General features: G+C 35.4%; 1 protein-coding gene across 3 annotated transcripts; it reads right to left on the bottom strand.

Annotated features, from left to right (window-relative positions):
• Window positions 1-400: 400 nt before the first annotated feature.
• LOC124453219 (asparagine--tRNA ligase, cytoplasmic-like) lies at window positions 401-20,142 on the bottom strand. 3 transcript variants are annotated; one of them, XM_047003998.1, is made up of 23 exons: window positions 19,945-20,142; window positions 14,763-14,845; window positions 13,547-13,612; window positions 12,530-12,622; window positions 12,093-12,182; window positions 11,511-11,589; window positions 11,353-11,423; window positions 8,681-8,767; window positions 7,797-7,883; window positions 7,554-7,610; window positions 7,393-7,433; window positions 6,944-6,980; window positions 6,795-6,872; window positions 6,294-6,415; window positions 6,133-6,202; window positions 5,993-6,058; window positions 5,476-5,504; window positions 5,179-5,263; window positions 4,726-4,773; window positions 4,125-4,208; window positions 3,870-3,932; window positions 3,434-3,502; window positions 401-644 (listed from the first exon to the last, which is right to left on the bottom strand). In XM_047003998.1, exons 1-23 carry the CDS (start codon window positions 19,955-19,957, stop codon window positions 513-515), a joined length of 1,650 nt encoding a protein of 549 aa, XP_046859954.1. In that variant the 5' UTR covers window positions 19,958-20,142; the 3' UTR covers window positions 401-512. The 3 variants fall into 3 exon arrangements, with proteins under 3 accessions (XP_046859954.1, XP_046859964.1, XP_046859946.1); XM_047004008.1 differs by lacking the exon at window positions 19,945-20,142 and adding an exon at window positions 18,494-18,653; XM_047003990.1 differs by lacking the exon at window positions 19,945-20,142 and adding an exon at window positions 16,608-16,794.
• Window positions 20,143-23,588: the final 3,446 nt, after the last annotated feature.

The raw sequence follows: 23,588 nt of genomic DNA, 5'->3' as shown, positions 1-23,588 counted from the left end.
ATCGAGTATTTGGTCTGTGTGGCTAGTTTTGCGCTATACATGTGTGTTTAGTGTTTATATATATATTAGTAATTTATATAATCCAATCATATTGGTATAGACAATCGCTGTATCATATTACTCACATATGTTGTATCAACAAGTGTTAAAACATGTTTATTTTTAAAATAACTTGTCGTAACATTAAACGCGAATTTAGAATTCACGAGAATGCTTACCAAACGGTTTTTGCCGTTATAGAGAATTTGCCATAAAAAAAACAAAATAAATAAAAATAATGAAAAACGAACAAAGGCATTTGATGCAGTGCACAAGTGAGAAGAGTGAATATCATGCTGGAAATCACACCACTTTGCATTCGACGATACAAAATACGAAAACACAAACAACAACACAAACGTCATTTTTCATGCCAATTTTAATTTCTTCATAGTTCAATACAGGAGATTCGAAAAGATACGAATTAAAGGGCATGACATTCAATCATTTTCTCTCGGAATGGAGCACCAAACTCACGGTCGACATCGTCCAGTGAATCTTGGATACATACAAACGTCTCTGATGTGCATTCGGTTCAGCAGCCAACAGAGGTATCTCTCCAAACCCAAGCCATAACCACCATGAGGACAAGTGCCAAATTTACGCTGACGAATATCAAAATATCATTAATGATGGTGATAATGAAGATAATCGTCACAATAAAAACGAGTCAGATAATTAAGTTGATAAGTATGAACATTCAGGGGCATCAGAAAAAGGCAGGGGGGAGTCCTTAGGAACTATAAGCACAAATTTGGTAGACACGTTTTCTGCATATTTCATGCATTAGATACAATAGAAAACTCTAAGTAGAAACATTGAAAACGTCAAGTAAGGTGTTTTCTCACACGAACGTTTTTATTTACCTATATTAAAGTGATAGCATTATTTCCTTTACTTTAAAGAACCTATGACACGAAAATTTTACAAGTACAATTATGTTTGCAATTTCAGAAGTTTTTTGTTATTTTATCTAACAGGTGACGTTAGGGTTTGCGTCTAAGGTGTCCGAAAAAATGCAGTAGTCCCAATCATTCTTTTTTCAACAAAGGTTCTGTGTAGTAAACCACGAGTGCAGTAAATGGATAAACGAAAATGAGATCGCTCCTCTTAAAATGCGTAACTTTGATGTTAAAATCCTGAACAAAGTTCAAGCTTTGTAAATACTGTGACATTGTCAATTTGTAATGAAATTATCAACGGTGGGGGTTGTTGTATGTCTTTGCCGTTAGATGACCGAATTATGAACACGAACATCAACGCAGAGCCTAATACTGCAATCATTCTTTAAGAAAACTATCCATAGCATGACCTCCTTTCAATGGTGTTGTTATTTTCAAACAGATCGATCATATTGTTGATGAGTAATGAAGAAATTGCCCGATAAGACATGTGAGAGGTTGGTAGCTCCATATAATCAACATACGTGTACATGACCGTAGAAGAGTTAATGGTATTTTCGTGTCAAAGAGTTAAAAGCAAGTTCCTCTATGTCTATGGAGAACCAGTGCCAGTTTTCCATGCTGATAAACATAAGTGCTAATCGAAAATTTAGCCATGTGGAGAGTTTTGTTGCTGCATGTTCTCCTGTGATAGCTGGGTTAGAATTTTGTGGGTTTTTTTAAAGAATATTTCTAACACTCAATAAAAAGACCACGTCTTGTCTGAAGTGAAGGTCTTCGCGCTTCCATAAAGAGTATTACTTGTTACGTATTTGCTCAGACGATACAAAGATCTGATAAAGTAGCTTTTGTACAATGCTTCTGTAAAAGACTGTTCAAATTTGTGAATACTAATTTAGCACAGGAAGCCCTGAAAGGGACAATAAAACGCGAAGAAGGCCGTTGATTACAGGCAATAAAAGTGATTTCAGTAGAACCACAATTGCCAAAGTCTCCTTTCACTTACTGTTACAACCTGATAGACTGGGGCAGGTTGGTAAAGCTCAGGAAATGGAAAGTAAAGGTCCATCTAAGAATAAAGAAGCAAGTAGATTAACTCACATAAATATATTAGATACAATGGAGTATCTCAGCGAAAACGAAGACAAATGAAACGGCATGTCATAGTTGGAGTATCCTTCAGTGAAAGAAGAACCATCAAAAAACTAACACAACGGAAATCTGAAGCCGCGTTTGACATCCATTGGGAGACCCAAGCGTATTACACCTCAGTTTGGCAGAGTAATGAAAAGATGCCGCACCACCTCGTTGCTGATTTTCTTTACATGTAACTTCGAAAATATTCATTTTCGAAAAAAAGCTACAAGTCAAGACAACTTGTTAAAGTCTAACTTGAAAATCGCGTTTTAAGTTGCAACCACATTGGCCACGTAGAATTCTTTGACTAAGTCAACTGCCAACAGTTGATTTAACCTTCCACATACATCAATGTATCATCATGTTCATTGAAGCATGTGATCCTTTCAAGGACATTGAAGCATGTGATGCCCTAAGTACATTATGGTATCATTCCATGTGCAAAAAGCATGCTGATTTTTTCTTCAGAATTTGATCCATAATAGACAGAAGTCTATGAGAACAAGGAGCTTAAGTCTCTCAAAAAGTTATGGAAGGAAATGTAGAGAGATCCAGAAGAACGAAGGTAACGAGTCATAAAATTTATCTTTCGTGGCTTACTCTCTCCTTCGAAAAATTCTACATGGACTATGCTCGGACGTTCATTTTGGAACAAAGCTATAGCTTGGCGAAACAAGCTTGCAATTCAATCGTTTACATTTCCAATTTATTGAAGCATCGATGTTGAATTTTTAGGGTTTTCTTCTGTGAATCTACAGAATTATTCTCACAAAGAATGCAAGTCATCCTTTTTTTCATATACAAGCAAGTAACAATGTCTTGCCAAATGTTAAAAATTTGTATTCTGTTATACCCAATGTAGCCTCTTTATTATTATTCACAAGATAACCACAGTATCTTTCCTTGCAACAATAGAGTGTTTTCAACGGTCGCCATGTTGCAGGAAAATCCCATATATAGAGAAAAGAATTTATGTTGATTTCATGCTCAGTTGAACATTGGCACTAAGATGTACTCTCCCAACATGGCCGCTTTGACGTCATATGCGAACACTCTACATAATCTAAGCAAAACTTGCTTCTTTATTAATCGAGACACCTTACTTTCGGTACCGACAAAATTCTTTGGTGGAACGATAAAGACCGTAGTGGATGAATGTATAAAATATATTCATCAAAAAAGTTATCACATGCAAGATATTCTCTCAAAATTAGTGAAGTAAACGTAAAAAAATCGACGTTAGCTATCTCCACATTTTCCGAAGAGATCTTAACAAGAGCGTTCATTGTTCATGCGCGGAATGTAATGCAGCAATGTGAATTTCGAAGTAAATAGTAAAAACTTTAAATCCCTACCTGGTCGGTGTACCAGTAGTATGGTGTGGGATCAATTTCCTCACGTTTGTACCCTTCCAATAACTCATCCTGAAAGAAAAGAAAAGGGATATAACAAGACAGTCACTCAACATTTCGTTCTTTGTACAGCTATCAAACATTGGGGAGCGATGTTCAAGGCCTGGATAGGGTTATCCATTGGATTGTGAATTTAAAAAGGTTGTCATGTTTCCTTTATGAAAACAAGTATTCGTTTTCTCAGAGCTAATGTTTTTTTTATTGATTATATTTTCAAAGATTTTTGAAAGATTGAAGTTTCTATCCAGTTGATAACGCTATCCGGGCTTCGTCCAACTGTTTACACGGAAGCGTTGTTAAAACGACGTAGACGATGTAGATCTTCAACAAACGTCAAAGATTTCATGGGCACAAGACGGAACAGGGCAATTTTACTCACATAATGCCAAATTCTCATTGAACCACCAACAATCTCACCAACATTGGGCATCAACAAATCAACCTAAAAGATGAAAGTAGAAAAGAAAATTTGATGAAGGTTCGATAAGAAAAGCACAGCGCCTACTATTTAAATGTTCAGCGTTAAAACATTCCATGTTCAAAATACAGCTTAAAAATTCACTCACTGTTCTTTATTGATTGTATAAAATACTCAAAGATAATTGCTAACAAAAAGGATGCAAACAAGTCATACCGATTCAGTCAGCCTGTTATCTTCAGGGCATCGCTGCATGTAGAATGACTTAATTGCCGTTGGAAAACGGCACAAAAAGATCGGCTGAAAAGATCAAAAGTTCTAAATTCATCGTTTCATACACTATACAACGCGTGCGTTGATTGGTTTAAAGCTGTGTTTGCATTAGCCTGTCCAAAACAAATCTTAGCTCAACCAATCAAATCAATCATAAAAATCAATCAGTCAAAGACAATTTGCAAATCGATCATGAAAACAATTTAGAGGAAAAATTTAAACGTTTACTTTAAATTTGTCTGTTTCGCAATGTTATTTTATAAAAGAAATAAAAGATGTTTTTCGTGTTTGCGCAGGCTTATGCAAACCTCGGAGACGTTAGTGAGAGCTCTCGAGCAGGTGCAACCCTCAACCTTCAGTCTCGAGCTTGCACTGATCTGCTCTTGAGTTCTCCCAAAGGTCTCCTCGGTTTGCATAAGCCTGTGCAAACACAGTAAACATCTTTTATTTCTTAAATGCTAGCTAATTGATTATTGTCTACATTGTGCACGTAGTGAAGGAGGACGAATTTTCAAAGACAATTTCAAAACTTATACGAATGTACCTCGTTTATTTGATCCGTCATCTTCCTTTCAGGTGCTTCAGGAATATCCTATACACAAAACATTCATGGAACAACCACGAAAAACGACTGAGGTTCATTGCAGACGTTCCAAAGCAAGTAAGATATAAATTTAATGTGCTTCACAATTTCAAATTGCACACTCAAAGCATGGTGCGGATCGAATACTGACATTTGAATGAACAGCTTAACATGAGAGAACCGAAAACGGACTTCCCGGAAACTAGTTTCAAGTGCCTGAGCAATATCACTTGTAGTGTCTCATCATGTATAGATTATTTTTCTGAACTTGCAAGAGCCAAGTTTGATGCGATAAAACTGTTTTTAAAAGCCGTTAGTATTTAATAATGAAAATATCTCATAGTGCGATTTCTTCTTGATGATGTCTTGGGGGGTTTGGAAAGTGAAATTCAAACATAATGTGGGAGAGCTTACTTCGCCAAATTCATAAAAGGTTCCATCGTCCTTGCGAATATCATGCTCCTTCAAATAAGCTATAGCGTCTGTGTAGTTCATTCTCCTAAAAAAGATGGCAGAAAATGAGTTACATATTTTAATTCATTTTCTCAAGAAGGCTTTCAAGTATTATTGACATATTAAATGTTGGTAAATTGAAAACTCAAACCTACTCAATTACAGGTACATAGATAAAATATTGTAAAAGTTTACACTCAAACATTGCAGTACCAGTTAGAATACTGATTAAATTGCAAATTGAAACTTTTCACTTACTTGAATGGCTTTTTTGGCGCCTTGAACTCCTAAAAGAAGGCACATTATAAAAAGTCTGTAAGTCGTGAAATAAATCACCTCTTCACTATAAAACAACTTGCGATGTAATGACTCCGTAGGTACTTATGGAAAAAACTCAATGTGTTACTTTCCAATTTAATTTAAAGTTGGAAAAACGAAATGAAAAATTGTCAACTTTGAGAGGTAATCAAATATTTTTTCCACGATAGTACTTCTAACACATTCGTGGGAGTAGGAAGATTGATAATTATGGGAAGAGGGGGGAGGGGGCTTATATTCATAAATGGGTGTTATAATCCTTAGAAAACAAACGTATTAGCATATGTGAATGAGCCCCCTCTCCTCTCTCAATAATCAGTTTTCATAAGAGAATCGTCATAGCTACATTAATGTACGTAAAATAGACAACAGCAAATACCGATCACATGATCGCCATTTGACAACAGTTATTTCAACTTAAGTAATACATGATGCAAATCCATTGTGCTCAACTTACGGGGTGAAGTTCGTACAAAATATTCTTGTAGGGAGACTTGAGAACTCGGTCGACGACGTCGCAAACCTGAAGAATGATTGAAAATCGTCACTTCAACATCTTTACACTACAAAATGCACGACGAAAAGAAAATTACATACAAGGTCTTCAATTCTATCAAGAAGTTCTTCAAAACTTATGAAAGGACATTCAGCTTCAACATGGGTGTACCTACATCAACCAGCAATGACAACATTCATTAGACGTTACAAAAACTTGCGCAAGCAAGCGGGAGGTTGGGTATTTACGATTTGTGACATACTCAGACAAATGCCTTCTTGTCTTCGATTGCTCGGCCCTGTAGGACTGAGCAAGACAAAAGACGTCACCCAATGCTGGCAATGCTGTTTCCAGATACAACTGAGATGATTGCGTCAAATAAGCCTAAAAATCAATGAGACGGTAGCTACAACAAGCTTCAATAATAGCTCTATCCTGACACTGGACTGCAGCATATTAGGATCCAAGTGCGAATATCAGTACACTCTTGGTGAAGACATTCGACTGGAGTATATGAAGAGACAGGTTTCGACATAAGTACACTCTCGGTGAAGACATTAGATTGGAGTATATGAAGAGACAGGTTTCAACATCAGTACACTCTTGGTGAAGAAATTAGATTGGAGTATATGAAGAGACAGGTTTCAACATCAGTACACTCTCGGTGAAGACATTAGATTGCAGTATATGAAGAGACAGGTTTCAACATCAGTACACTCATTGTGATAACTCAAAAGCCGGAATTATGTTCGTACACACGTACACTTTCTCCAAAATAATTGAATTCAAAAAGTGTCGAACCGCCTTCTACTTGCGTTTGAACCATGGTGGGTGGAGTGACCTAGTCACAAAAAACCACATGTAAGATATTTTCTTAATACAAAAAGAGATGACGGGTAGACAGTATGGTACCTCGAAATACCCACGATCAATGTAATGCTGACGGAAACTAAACAGAAAGAAGAAAAAACACAAAACAATCAAACAAACATCTTAATTATCACTTAAAAATGTTCTTGGTGTCAATGTTGATATTTGGCACGATTCTCGATTACGTTTGTCGTTTGAAAACATAAACGATATATTTCTAATACAGTTATTCATAAACCAAAGAGTCGAAAAAACGAGTGCAGATCCAAGCGAGCTCAAAGCATTATAGTTAACAGTATATGGTTAACATAATTCACACACATTATGGCCGATCATTTCAGGTTGTCATCTCCTTCTAGGAGCAACTTTAGCATGGCAGAAGCACGAAAACACATTTTCACACGTTCTGCATATTCGAGGGCACAATTCCCTCCCCTGATTGCGCTTGATTAACAAACATTTCGTCAGGAATCGCAAACTTAAAGACTAACCATTGTGAAACGACTGATCTCATTCTCATGACTTTTGATATCTAAACAGAGAAAGACAACAACTTGCACTCAAACATCTTGACAGGGCTGAGCAGCGACAATTATAGCCATCAACAAATCCCAACACCTAAAAATCATTTGATCAAAGCTCGTTGTCTTACCGTTTCACCTCGCATTAATATATGCCTATTATCTAGTTGGACGTCGACTCCCGACTCCTAAAAGGAAACGAAAATTTATGTTTGACAATTGAAACACTATGCATCTGAACATAACAATACATTAACAATAATAGCTAACTGTTTCTACGCTGGGCACGACAAAGGACTCGACTTTTCGTCCGTTTAGTCAAATGTTATCACTTCAGACTAGTTAACAAACAGGCATCAATTGAATTAACGTACGACATTCATTATCGCGTCAGCTCCACCAGCCGGGGCAAGACCAATCAGCTTCCAATAATCCACCTTCATTTCGTGACCATCTGGGGCCTACAGAAAAGTATACCATATGTAAATTCGATCTTTTCAACACGGACTTAAGAGAGATTTTCAGGTATTTAATCACAAAAAAAGGGTAATTAAATAAATGATGCAAACTGAAAAATAATAATGGAGGAATAGCTTACTTTTGCTATAAGATTCATGAAAATATCTGACTTATACATTTTGGTAAAGTCATGACTATATTAATGTTTGCACCACTCTCCAGAATGCAACCATTTGGTCGTAACACGTATCGTCGTGATTTTCTCTCACAAACAATTGGACAGTGAACAATTTTTTCAACCAATCATTGGCAAAGGTAAACCAACTTTAAAACATGATTTGTTGACAAGATAAATGCTAAAAAATGGTGATTGTGATGCAGTATACTACTCCGTACGAAGATCCCTTACAATCGGTGATAAAAGCACCTAAACATAACTTGCATTCGATCGTCCCAATGAAGATCACAACAGCTAAATATACAGTGTATTTTCTACTTTACTGACGAAGGATTTTCATCATCGAAACGACAGTCAAACATAGCACTTCCGACAAAGTTTGGCAAATCTTTCACACACAAAACATCGAAAGTGGCCATGCATGCTTCCATAAAAAATGACGACTGGTGAAACAAATAAACTATAAACACCACAAAGTAATAACCAACCAACGCATTGTGAAGCGGATTTTGAATCGGTTCAATACAGAAAAATAAGTCAGTAAACCGACGTTTTCTTTAACAAAATCCGCACGCAACAGCGCATTCTTCAATCGGATAAACTCAATAGTAATATCATTACCGACTTGCCATCTGGAACTGGTGAGATGACACCATATACAGCTACTGTTGATTCTGTAGACAGGACCAAAGCGTCGTATGTCTGACACTGTTCAAAACATAAAACAAAACATTTGAAGTTGTAATATTAACCGAAGAAAGTAAACAAATTATCTTCGAGTAATTAACAGGGATGGATCCACGACGGCTTTTCTTGGTGTGGGGTTCTTCAGCTTGGACTACATTGGGTTTGATGAGCTTAGACTCTCCCACCTGCTTTAACTAGTAGCAGAATTCAGAACAGGGGGGAGTGTTTAATCTCATTTGACTAGATCTGGTAAAATTTGCATATGTAGCCACATTGTTTTGGTGGCCACATTTATATTTAAAGTCTTTGAGCAGCCTCTCTAATATGATTGGAAAATTTTTGAAATTGTGCTCCATTAAACACAAATCACAATGGCTTTTCCTTAATTTTTTGGTATGCATTTAAGTATTTGCAGAGAAATTGGCGCGCCTTCTGCACAATGCTTTTTCTTTGAGACATTTATAGCCGTGATTGAAGGTTTGTTTCTCAACTCTGTTTATAAAGCTGTACCGGTAGAGTATTATCCATGGAATAGCAAGCTATAGGTATTGAAGTGCTTATGCAGTGAAATTTTCATACATTATTCTATTTGCTTATTCAAAACAGAGTTGCAAAAAAGCTGCAGGTAGACGGGTACCACCCGTGAGGAAGGTTTCCCATAAATGAGGTTGGTGAGGAAGGTTCAAAGTTGAACAGTCCAATTAATAACATGCATGTATAATATAAAATGTATGGTATATACTATTACATCATACTATATTTAAGAAATAAAAGATGTTTACTGTGTTTGCACACAGTGGTGGATCCAGACTACGTCAAAATAAATTACTGCAGCACATTTTGGCGTATATTTACATTTCTAAACACCTTGGAGGCTAATCCATTGGTGAAATTATATGCTTTGGAAATTGAAAACCAATAGTGTTTTTTGAATGTAATTTGAATTTAAAAATGAAGAGCTAAAATTTATTTTGACGTACACTGGATCCGCCACTGTTTTCAAAGGCTTATGCAAACCGAGGAGACCTTTGGAAGAAGGTCGAGGGTTGCACCTCGAGCCCTCGAGAGTTCTCACAAACGTCTCCGATGTTTGCATAAGCCTGTGCAAACACAGCAAACATCTTTTATTTCTTTTATAAAATAACAATAATGCGAAACAGACAAACATTTTAACTTTTCCTCTAAAATGTATTCATGATCGATTTGCAAATTCTCTTTGATTGATTGAATGTAATGATTGATTTGATTGGTTGAGCTCGGATGTGTTTTGCACAGGCTAATGCAAACACAGCTCTAGACCAATCAGCGCACGCGTTTCATTGTGTTTATTTTATAAATTTATATATAAATCGTACAAACGAACCAACCATGAAGTAATCTATTATTATTACACATTATTACAATACGACCAATAGGCAAGGGAGGAACAAACTGTGTCAAATTTGTATAACATTTACAAACCACAAAATATGATGAATAAAAGCTCAGGGAAATTATCAAGTAATTATGTCAAAATTCAACTTCCTCACTAACTAATTGGTCTGTTTAAAATTATTGAGAAATAGGCATACATTGCTTTACTGAAGAAAACACATGGGCCCATGGCACGCTAAATTTATGTGAATTATCGACATACCTCATCCCTCTAAAATATTTTGGCATTAATAAAGTGGTAGAGCTAAGAACGTGTAGATTTATAGCTGTATAAAAGTCACTAGAAATATAGCGATCAACCATTTCCAATTTGGCCGATCCATCGATTGTTCAAATAACGTTGCCAGACTGGAAAGTTTGCAAAATTGCGCAATCTAGAAGAAAAATTTCAGCAATTTTGCGCGGTGAATTTTCGATTTTGCCCGGTGATTTTCGATATTTTTGCTTATACTTTATATTATGCTTAGAAAATTTAACTCAGTGATTTATATTATATCAACTGATCTAATTTAAGTAACGTGACGTCATTTTGAGGAAGGATTTCAAAACATGAAATACTACTCGGAGGAAGGTTGAACTGTTTTTGCAACTCTTATTCAAAAGCACTTGCTCTCAACATCATTTTTAAGGAAACAGAGTTAAATTTTCTCTTTTTAGAGTGATTTTATAGACGTCAAAAGTGGCGGATTTTGATTCTTTTTGCGCGAACTTTTTTGGCTGCCATGTTTGCTAAATTGACGTCATAAGTAGTACAAATTTTTAACATGGCAATAGAAATTAATATTAGTTTGGCGACTTCTGTACTACATATGACGTCAAATGAGCAAACATGGCGATCAACAAAATTCGCACAAGAGGACAACTTTTGGAGTTGAAATTTGTCAACTTTCACTCAACGTAAAATGGACATGAATATATTCAATTGCTTGCAAACAACCGAATATTTCATTAAGGCTATAAAAAAGTATATGAAAATTTCGCTGCATAAACACTTTAAGTACAGATAATTGCAATAATATGCAATTCATACTTTTTAATAAGTAAAAATGATACCTAATAATTAAAAAGTCAAAACATGACTTAACAAAGAAATTGAGTTAATCTTTTACATAGATTGCGTATCTGTCAGTAGAAAATTGCATTTTCGCCAGACTCTTTATCCCAAACCTTACCAGTTTATCAGACAAAACGCACTGAATGAAACCAGTTCCGTCTCGCAAAACAAGAAACATCAAAGTTTTACCTGTGATGATAGGAAAGTTATCAAAATACGTATTATAAAGGCATCATTTACGTAAATATATTTACATTATTAAGACTGTTTACATGCCTTGCCGTCTTATGCGATGTACCCATGCTTGAATCATGACACGTTGCTCACGATGACCCACAGATTCGCGTATCTTGATCTAAAAGATAGACGATATGATCTAAAGACGCGTTTCTTTGTGTAATTGTTCAGATGACCTATTTTATGATCTTAAAGCTACGTTTCTCTATGTAGTTGTTCATATGACCTTTTATTTCTTACATATTAGAAGCCCGAGATTAAAACTCGAGTTCTTATACGCTTTGATCTAATCCAGACTGATCCGATGCTGGACCTACAGTTCATATATACTCTAATGTAGTGTCTTAATACAGACTGATCCGATGATCGAACTTAAGTTCTTAACTATACAATCGAATGGCGGCGTCAGGAGAGATCAAATGTTGAAGCTCGAAGGCCTCTTCAGTCCTGTTTGGTATCTTTAATAAAAGTGTCATAATGTTAAAATCCAGGAACTTGAGAACTGTAACGCAACAAGATTCTTCATCAAGATGATTTGGCGCCGAAAATTACTGTACTATACAGTCTAATGTTTCAATAAATAATAATCTGATCCTGAAACTTCACTGTAAGTCACTTCACCTTTTTTGCTTTGTCCAAAGACGCATCCTCTTCAATGACGATCTGCTTTGCTTCTTCGAGATTTTTAGCACGTTGTTCAGCCTTTTCAGCCTGAAAAAAAGGAGCAACTGATGGGAAACAACATACGCACGGTAGGCAAAAGGTGCACTCAAGAAATGTAAAGCGTAAAAAAAAGTTTTTTATTCTTTTCAATATTAAAACTTAGCAGCTGAAGAGTTCACATCATCGTTTGTTTAAGGTGTTTTGAGAGGTGCATTGTTCTCCAGTATTTAATTATATTTAATTAATACTTAATATAATTATATAATTAATATTTAATTCTAGAGAAAGAACGCAGAAACTGAAGTAGAGATTCGGTCTTCTACTCCATTATTAGCACATATAAAAACAAAAATTCCAAACTGGATGCATCGTTGGTTCCAAAAAACCAAACCTACCTCCTTCTCGTCACTCTTTTCCGCCTTCCTTTTGTCCTGTTGAGCTAACTTCGTTAATTTCTTCAACTGAGCCTTCGAGATTTCTTCGAATTTCTAACAAAAAGCCAGCGAACACAAACATCAAACTGATACTATTAGTGAACAGTACTCGACTTCTGCACATTAACTTTCACTTTGAAAGCATTAATTTTTTTTAATAGCGACTTAGCCACGACATGCACGATAATGAGTCACCTTCACACTTCAATCATAATTCAGGTGCATGGCAAAATTTGACATTATAACCAATTGACTGTAAAGATAACTCCGACACGTGAAATAACATAGCTACCCACATATCTTATGATCAAAGTTCACATTATAGAAACCTCGATGTTTTGAGAATGAAAAGAAATGTGCACGTGAAGCCAAAACAATCAGTTACCAGCATTTTTACACTGGCGGTCAAACATTAAAAACGTTCAAAATTTCCTACACAGAGCCCAAGTGAAGTAAGAAAGTCACACTTGCAAATTAGCAAATACATTGCAACAGTTTAAAAACATCATTTAAAACTGGCCTTAGGGGCTGATTACACGAGCCCGGGTAGCCGGGATTCAGCAAAGCGTTAAATGCTTTAGGCAAATGGAAATGTTTCAATTCTTATCACCAGACCAATTTTGTTGAGCAAGACGTAATACATTTATAATAAAAAAACAACAAATTCGGCCTGATTTCAGAATTACAACAAAATGACTTATGGCACTTAATGAAAGATTGTAATTTTTCCGCTTGAAGTTTGGCCTCCTTTCAATGCGTCGAAACATTTCACGCCTCAACAAATCCCGGTTAGCCGGGATCATGTAAACAGCGCCTAAAAGCAAAACCATTAACATTAACACCCAAACAAGCACTTTCAATTAAAATATTATTCCATAGAGAAGTTTTATTGGCAAAGTAATTGCTAGAGGGCAAACGTAGCTGACCAAATTACAGAAAGACATTGATATTCCGTCTCATCTTTTTACAACAACATACCTGTCCCTCTTCCTTGCTATCGACCATGATTTTGGGAAATGGCTCGCTCTTGCATGATTTCAACGCCTGAGCAATAAACAAAAACATTTGTTGATTTAGAAAAGTCGTTTTAAGGGCTAGATTCATCCGAGATTTGTAAATACTCCGTATTCATCGGTAAATATTTATGACACGATAACTTTTGTTTTGAAGACGATGATTACATAAAAGAGTTTCCAAAAACGTGTTTGTTTAAAAGACTAGGCTTGTATAGCTTGCTTCATTTCTACGGCGGGCTCTTATGACATAAATAAACATCAACAAAAAATAAAAATATACAATAAAAACATAAAAAGTAGTTTGGTTAGCTAAACAGTCTTGTAGCAAAACGCAACAAAGTTTTCCATTTCCAATGGAACGTCTATATAATGTATACATGCCTCGACAATGACGGAGAAATGAAAAATTTCTTTAACTAATTTAACTGACGATTCATTTCAAAGTGAAAAAGTTATTAAAAAGAAAACAAAACATACGAGAACATTACGAGCGACTATCTGTCTTTTTATTAATTCGCACTTTTAAACTGTTTCCCACCGATTAAATAAATAACTACAGATGACAGAAGCTGAGGTAGAGATTCAGCCTTCTTTAAGGCCCGTTTAAACGATCCAATTTTGTCGGATCCGTCAATCTCAAAAATCGGATGGAAATAGAACTTGCTCTATTTTCCTCCGACAACATCAAAGGAAGCCGACTAGACTGAAGCTTTTTACTCTCTATACTTCCCAAATTTGAGCTAACGCAAGAAATTACATTTGAAAAAGACTTGAAAACAAGTATAGAAATACGCGAATATATATCGATAAATGTACTGGATAACAAAAATGGCTGTTTTCAAGACTATAAATATCTAAACGAATATATATGTCAACAAAACTATCAGACCATGTGAACAAGCAACCAAAAGTCGGAACCGAAACAGTCGGATCCGAAAAATAGGATCAAGTGAAAGGGCCTTTAAAAGGTTCAAATGTAGCTTAAGTTTCTCGCTACGTCATACAAATACTTTAAAATGAAAATTACGTTGTAACAACAACATAACTCACGTTGTTATAGCAACAACATAACTCACGTTGTTATAGCAACAACATAATTCGCGCTGTCATTGACATCATAATTTATTATGAATACGACGCTCCACCGACGCTACGTGCATATATATTTGTCGCCATACCTGTAGAGCTGTCTTGAAGGGTTTCCCTTCGGATCCATCTCCACTTTCATCGCTCCCAAACTTCTCGGACGTAAACAACGTATCTGATAAAACAAATCAACAAAGACGATATCATTAATAAAATCAGAACATATCACTATGAAGCTCTATTTACACAAAGCCTGGATAAATTTGACTTTGCAACACGTCCGTCAGGAAGGAAAATCCCCACCCTCCCCTTGCGACTACCTTTACTCTCCATGATTAGCGGGGAAAAGCCTTCCCTTGCGTGAAGAGTAACAAGTAACCGGTCTACCATACTTAATGGAGCTGGAGGGGTGCCAATTGTTCTTTGAAATACATACAAGGTGTCCCGAAAAAACGGAACCCACGTGTACAAATTAATTATGTATTTGCTGAATGATTATGCAAAATAACGTCACTAGCATTCAAAACACTTTAATGAGCTTTACAGTTGTGCACTTCTGGGAATTTATAGGGTTTGTACAGTGTTTAAAGCAAAACAAGCTACACTGATTTTCATTTTAAATTTATTAGGAAAATTATAACATCAAAGCGACATCAACTGCGCTACAACGGCTACAAAAACGTAGTCACATTTTCCATAAGTTGCTACGAGCATGGACAAGCGTGGAACTAAATTGACAAGGTGGAACGAGTAGCTAATGCATGCAGACTAAATTATCTAATGCAGATCTCATTTAATTCATACATAATATTTGTGCGGGTTCCGTTAATTTAGGGACACCTTGTATACACGCATGCCATGCAATGAAACCAAAGCAATAGTGATTTCTGCAATGACAGATCTATGATAGGTCAGAATAGATCATAGCAGCTCATTCTTAAGCCAAAAAACTTCAAGAACGTTGTTGGTAAGAAGTTTCTGAAGAATATATAAGAATTGATTTAATACCCATACGATTTTCTGTCAAGTATTATGAATTGAATAGTAAAGTAGAAACTTTGTCGTGGTGACAAATTTAAAAATTGTTTAAAATACAATCGTGAATGGTCAAAGAATAACGTAAAAGTTCTTCTGTAACTGTTTTCATGCATAGTTTATTTCAGCTTTAAAAAAAGTTCTTTTAGAATTCTCTTGGAATTGCTGGGTTAGTGTTCTGGTTTTAAACAGTTCTTATAAGAAATATTACGTTATTCTTTTGACCATCCGCCATGGTATTTGCTCTTCTTAAAACAATTGTTATGAAAGGAAAATACATTTGTAGTAATGTATTCCAACCGAACCCAGGATTTGTGTTGAATGGCGCACACGCTTGGATGGAGTATACGATGTACTTGAATGGAGTATACGATGTACTTGAATGGAGTATACGATGTACTTGAATGGAGTATACGATGTACTTGAATGGAGTATACGATGTACTTGAATGGAGTATACGATGTACTTGAATGGAGTATACGATGTACTTGAATGGAGTATACGATGTACTTGAATGGAGTATGCGATGTACTTGAATGGAGTAAACGATGTACTTAAATGGAGTATACGATGTACTTGAATGGAGTATACGATGTACTTGAATGGAGTATACGATGTACTTGAATAGAGTATACGATGTACTCGAATAGAGTATAAGCTTTTGTGAATTTCAAGCACTAGAAATCCACAAAAGACGTCTGACATGACACGCGTCATCCTCAAGTAGCCACCGAAATAGATTTGAAACTGGAGCGCACCCCTCCCCCTGCCTACAAGACCATCCTGGATCTACCTCTTACGTACACGACACACAACAAACTAACCTACTACATGCATGAAGGAAAACTTACAGAATATTTAAACATTAAAACCAACGCACTATGAATATAAACGACACTAACCTAACATGACGTGTACTTGACTGCTATAGTTCTTAATACAGTGCCGCCTTAATAATGAACCCGAAGACGAATGGCACAATGACTTATGATGCAAGGGGCAAGGTGGATTGCAGGCGAAAGAGCGTTTGGCGGACTTCAATAGTCTTGGAGTGTTTATAATTATGGACAAACAGCGACGTCTCATCACCCACTTTATTTAATCTACAAAAAGATTATGGCCAATTCTTTACAGTTAAACTCAAAGATTATGGCCAATTCTTTATAGTCAAACTCAAAAATCATGGCTAATTCTTTATAGTTAAACTCAAAGATCATGGCTAATTCTTTATAGTTAAACTCAAAAATCATGGCTAATTCTTTATAGTTAATCTCAAAGATTAAGGCCAGTTCGCCATAGTTAAACTTAAAGACTATGGCCAGTTCTCATTAGTTAACTTTTGTGGGCCGTTAACGTTTTTACTGTGCCATCATCTAGGCTTAGATTATTTCTGTGAAATTTACAGTATGAAAGTTACAAATTTGGTTGTGTTAATCAACAATATGTGTGCAAAATCCACAGGTGCGTGTCGTAAACAAGGCCAGAAAGAGCTTTGGGTTGTTTTCAAACACAGAAAGAATATATTACAAAATCAATCACATAAAACTCAGCCCAAATGAACTATCGATCTAAACATATTGCAAAAAAATGCAGTCAGAAGGAACACCAGTGCATAATGGAGCTCTGTCAAGGCGAGCAAAGGCCCATATTTACAACTCAACTCAACACTTAATCCTTTTTAAAGCTCAGCCTTAAACAAACTTTAGTGAAAATTAAATTCAACTTGAATGACCTTTGGTGGAAAATGCTGCATGAGTAAAATTTTATAAAGATAATCAGCTCAATGAAATTGGCATGATGTCGAAAACATGAAGAAACTTTGCATGAAATAACTTGCTACACTGCCTCGAGTTTGCGGCCAGCGACAAAAAAAAATTGAGATACAACAGGTTATATGACCGTGTGATCATTGTTTTAACTATCTGCATGGCTTAGCTAAAACGGTTAAGTCATCACAATAACATATATAACAGCTTACAAACACCAACCTGCATGCATGATCTAGTGCAACAATGCATTATTTAATCATTTAGAGTTTTTGGAGGAGCAGAAAACATCTGTCATCATATTCTGTCATACATACAAAACAAGGCACACAATTAAATAATTACAAACAAACACAACTTCTGTGAAGTATTTGAAGAACAAAAACTCAGTAAAAATAATTTCTTAGCTTGTGCCTACAATTATTCAATTAAAAGACTGCAAATTATACATAAAATCAAACAGTTTAAAGCACTTTTTTAATAATACAACTAGTTAAACTAATATATCACATTAAAACTCTTCAGAAAAATGACAAAATGTTAAAATATTTTGAGCATACAAAGACAGAAATTTGCATAACAACACAGGCATATACTTTTAGCATCTAAAAGGATATATATACTAGTTTTTGGGTAGCCAATGCACGAAAAGTTAAAAGCACAATTGTAGGGTTGCATTTCCCCAAAATTTTTCATACTGTCGAAACTACAGACATGCCCAAGGGCTTATTACACTATCTTTAGACGGACTCCTTCTTGGAGCTTTACAAGCGAAAATTCACACACATGTCCAAAACATGTACACATCGCTAAATGTGCTATTCACATAGATATTTCGAGAATAAACGACGTTATCTACTTCACATTTCGAAGGACAACCCACATACCAAAGCTAATCACTAGCCCACACACATCCTTAATTCACAAGCAAAACGAAACAATGAAATTTCTTAGTTCTTTTGAAGCTTATACTGTACAATTTAGTCCAAACGAAGAGAAAATATCAAAATATACTAACATACCTTGCACGCTCATGCTTGCAATTTCGGATGCGTACTACTCATTATATATCGCAAGTAATAGTTAAAAACATTGGTAAAAAAAAAACTCGTCAGCTTCGATTCCCAGATAAGAAAATTCTTGGAAATCCTCGACTTCCCCGTCGCATTTAAAAGCAGACTAGTTGCAATTACATCATATTGTCACTGTCGTACGTCGTCAAAATTGTCGCGATATTTATGTCGCGTGCTACGTGTCGTTCACTACATCAGCTGAGTCATCAAATTCAAACTTGTGATAATAATAATCATCAATTGCCTTTATCATCAAACAAATAGTCTCATTAATTTACTCATTAAGTCCACATGGATGTAATTCAGACAAATGTATTCATGCAAAATGTTGAAATTCACTTGATGTCCTACCACGCTACAGTGTAAGGACTGAAGTTTCATCAATCCAGCTGAAGACAAATGCCATCTTCAAAGATTTTTCGTTGTAACATAAAGTTAAAAATATTCACAAAGTTAATCTTGAAAACATAGTTCAAAACAAATGTATACAAATGTTATACAAATGTTGTTTGTTGTTGTTGTTGTACAAGCAAAAATATGTGTGGAAACTGTTAAGATCAAGGAATCAATAGTAAAAAGCTCTTAGCCTAGATCTATAAATGATCCAACAGTTGTAAATTGTCTTGGTTATATAAGTAAAATCTAAGAGCTACACCTACAGCTTGTGTGAAACATGCATAAAAATCAATCAAGTAGATGAAGGATGAAAATAATTGGCACTGCTAAAACAGTGGGCTGTGCTATCAAACACAAGCACTGTTTAAGTCAATCAATTGGTATAAAACAAAACACAAAGGATTTCTAGGCATTAAACAACATACATTAAGGCACTTAGCAAAAAATGACAAGCTTGCATTTTAAAACCATTGTTAAAGCATATTCAGAACTTAAAAACATGAAAAATTTGCACATAAATTTTCTGCATAAAGAAACAGCATCATACACACAGGAATTTGCTTGGAATGTATAGCAGTTCACCATCATTTCGAAATTGAGATTTCATAATTCTCTCATGTAAAGTGTAAGCCTTTGTCATGACTTATTCTGTACCTTGTCATGACTTATTCATTACAATAATTGCATAAATATTTAACTACAGTGCTAAGTTGAGCTTACGCAATGATATATTATGAAAAGGCAATCGCATGGGTACAAGACAAAGAATTTGGTTCAGCTCACATAAACAGCCAACTCATCACCGACTACCAAACAACACTTAGGTAATTGACTTTTACATTGAAAGGAAAGCTCATTAATTTATCAAAGCTAGATCACTACAGAATCCATCCTTAACCACCGAATCAAGCAAAACAAACACATTTCTTAAGCAGTTCGATTTGTTACACGTGTATAATTTAGTACAAACGAGTACAAGAAGAAATCAACATATACTTCCATACCTTTAGCGCTCATAGTTGCAATTTTACACACGGTTCCCTAGTTAGAAATTGCAATTGAAATCAAAACAAACTCGTTGATTTCGGTTTTCAATGAATGAGCTAAAGAGAAGCTTGGCTTTTCCACTAGTATTGGCAATCAGGCCTGACTCACAGGCCTGATTCGCATTATACAACCACTGCCCATCGCTTTTTTGTAACTCGTAAAAATTATCGCGATAATTATGTCACTTGCTATGTAGATTACTATAAATAGGTAACTTTTCGAAATTTAAACTAATATACCGTTGTAATGAGAATTTACAAAGCGGAAAAAAGTCGTATTTGTTTAATATACTTTTTAAGAAGAGTAATCTGATGCTGAAACTTGAGTCACCAAATAATTTAAACTGTTTTGTCGTCATCAGTAATCTAATTGAAGTCACATTTATTAGGAATGGGTCAATGGGTGAACTGAAAACACCATTTAAGAACCATATTAGGCCATATAGGAATTGGGAACTCAGTCAAAGTGACCTTCAGAACACATTCTAATCCTACCAGCATTTTTATTACAACAAGGGTTTTTAAGACATTTAAAATAAACGACAAATTTTCTTAAAGCAAACATGTTTCGGCATACTTTATGCCATCTTCAGTGCGAAGTGAATAAATATAGGAAGTTTACATGATAATATGTTATAGTGATAAAGCGGAAATATCGATTAGTTATGAATAATTATTTACAGTTGAATGAGGTGTTATAAAATGTTTGTGTTAGGTTTGTGTTAGGTTTTTTTTGTTGCTAGGTTTTATGTTTGTTTTTTGTTAGGTTTTTTTTAAGGGAATGAACTTGTAATTTTCGTGAAACACATGTCGTGTACATGCATAACAATGTCTGTGTATGTGATGGATATGTTCAGAATTTAATTCGAAATCAGCTGTAAAAAGTATATGTTACCATCTAAAAGCAACCGAACTTTGATAGAAGATTGTGCAAAAGATTGAACTTAGCCTAAAGGTGCAAATAACAGCACAGTCAATAAAAAGTAAATTCTCTTAAAATTCTACATCAAATTAAAAGGGTTTAATTAAACTGTTCAATTAACACCACTGAAAACCATTAGTACAAGAAAACAAAAATTGATTTGCTGAAAAGAAACATACTTATACACATGCAAACACGCTAATTAAGTATAAAAATTACAAGTTTAGATGATTTTTGTCACTGCTGAAATATTGTCAGCATTTGAATGCATGGAAAGGTTTCACATTAACTAGCAAGAGCTTAAGTAGTGCTGCCTTAATTGTGTATATCTGAGTACATAAAATGCTGTTGCTTATGTATTTCATTAGGATTTTGTGATTTGAGTGAGTGCTGAGTGGAGCCATAAGCATGTGTCAGCTCATTTGGTATTACAGCTTTCTTTGTAATTACGAATTTACATAGCAGCATGTACTTAACTATACTGCTGGGTTACCACGCATTTGGATGTCGCAAAGTTTAATAAATACTTGTAATTTTGGATTGCACACACTATTTTCGTTGTGAAGAGACTCAAGAAAGTCGGTAAAACGCATTTGAGACAATCTTCATTTGTCTACCTTGATCCGCCTGCCGCCTTTTTTCACTTTAAGTTTTTTTTAATACGAAGTGAAATTACCTTGTAACATTCCTAAAAGTATTTTGTATTAAGTATTTTAGAAACGATTTTATAAAGCATTTTATAAACAACATGCTTTATGTACATGAAACATATAGCATATGAACTGTGGAAAGCAGCGCACCCCCACATGTATGCATTGTGCACCTATTTTTAAGATTACAAGATCCTTCACACTTAAGGCTCTTTTCCACTCATCGCAAAATGCTCTCGCTGCGAGCTTGCGAGTCTGTTCGCGCGATCAAAAAAATTTGTTCAATTAATTTAACTATGCTGCAAGTCATGGTAAGCTCGCTGCGAGTAACTCGCAGGCACTCGCAGCGAGCTTGCGAGTACGTTTTGCGACGAATGGAAAAGAGCCTTTACGTACTCAATTTTCAGGTTACATCGAAAAATTTTCGGTATAACTACCGGTACATGTTTGATTTTTCCATAACAGACTCCTGCAACCCAGTTGCGAGCATTGTCCGAATTTTAAAAGCCTACAAGATCATATCACCGTGCGGTACAGTGTCACTACAGCCAATCCTGACTGCAGTAGCGTGGCCAGCCCGCAAGTTTGTTCATTGGTAACAAGTTCAAATAGTTTTTTTTTATAAATATAAAGATGTAAATTTTTATTTGCTTTAGTGACCATGCACAGGTAGTTTATTGATAGCAGAGTAAATTATGTCTGAAGATTGTATTTTTGTATTATTATGATTCATAAGAACGCACGAAGTCAAATGAAGCTAACATAGACGGAAGACTTAATTCAGTAAATTTCGGTCGCTACACAACTTTCTTTTCACTGTAAACAATTCATTTCACCAAAACACGATCGCATGTTTTTAGGGCCTGATTATATGGAGGCGAGCTGGCCCGGATAGCGAGTTAACCTGATTTCAAGGGATTGAAAGAAGCCAAATCTTCAAGGTTAAAAATTACAACTGTTTGCAAAGCGCCACACGTCATTCCGGTTGTAATTCTCAAATTATGCAAATTGGTTGTTTTAATTTTAAATGTTTTGCGTAGTTATCAAATCAGAATATTGTGAAATTGCTTGAGATGATTTATCTGAGGATAAGTATTGAATCGTTTCCATTTGTCAAAGTCCTTTAACGTTCGGCTGAATCCCGGCTACCGAGCTCATGTAATCAGCCCTTAGTTGCTACAAAGATTCCTTTTTGTCTATTACAAGTCGGGATTACGTCAATAGAGTGCATGTGACGTCAAAGCGGCCATGTTGAGATAGTATCGATGTGCGGATTCTCAACAGAACGTTAAATTAACATAAACTCTTTTCATAACATGCGATTTTACCCCGACATGGCTATTGATGAAAACACTCTGTATATGTTTATTCTAAAAGTTTATATTTCGCGAGACTATTTCAAGCCCTATTCAGACGACATAAATTAGCCCGGGTTCAACCCAGTTAATAGAGAAATTTAGCAAACACGACGTATCGTCTAAGACGCGTCTAAGAAAATGGCGTGGATCCAATCATATATGGGAGTATCACGCCATTTTTACACCATTTTCACGACTTCTTAGACGATACGTCCTGTTTGCTAAATCTCTCTAATATTAGTTTATGTCTTGCTAATAGGGCTATAAGATGCCTGTACTGTTGTGTTATTGTGTGGTTTGTTTTTATAAATATAAATAGAATTTGAAGGATGCCAATATATAAGGATGCTCTTCTGTGTTTGTATATAAGAATGCTCTGTTGTGCTTATATACTGAGATATTCCATGATAAAGGTTTTTTTAAACAATGCTACGATGAAAAGAATGCTTGGTTTTGCTTTTTAAAATTGTATTGTTTTCTAGTTCTAGTTCTAGTCATTGGGTCTAGTTCACCGACGTGACGTACGTTGGAAAACACGCTGCGATAGAATTACAGTGTGATTCAATAACAAAGTGTGCAACATAACTCAACTTTAATAAATGTCACGTCCGGTGAACTAGACCCAGTCACAGCACCTAACGGTCAAACACGAAAAAGCCAACTTTTAGGCAA

Source organism: Xenia sp. Carnegie-2017, unplaced genomic scaffold (genome assembly GCF_021976095.1).
Source record: "Xenia sp. Carnegie-2017 unplaced genomic scaffold, XeniaSp_v1 HiC_scaffold_13, whole genome shotgun sequence".
NCBI classification, from domain to species: domain Eukaryota; kingdom Metazoa; phylum Cnidaria; class Anthozoa; order Malacalcyonacea; family Xeniidae; genus Xenia; species Xenia sp. Carnegie-2017.
Note: the sequence above shows the minus strand (reverse complement) of the source record. Positions and strands in the feature narration are given on the sequence as shown.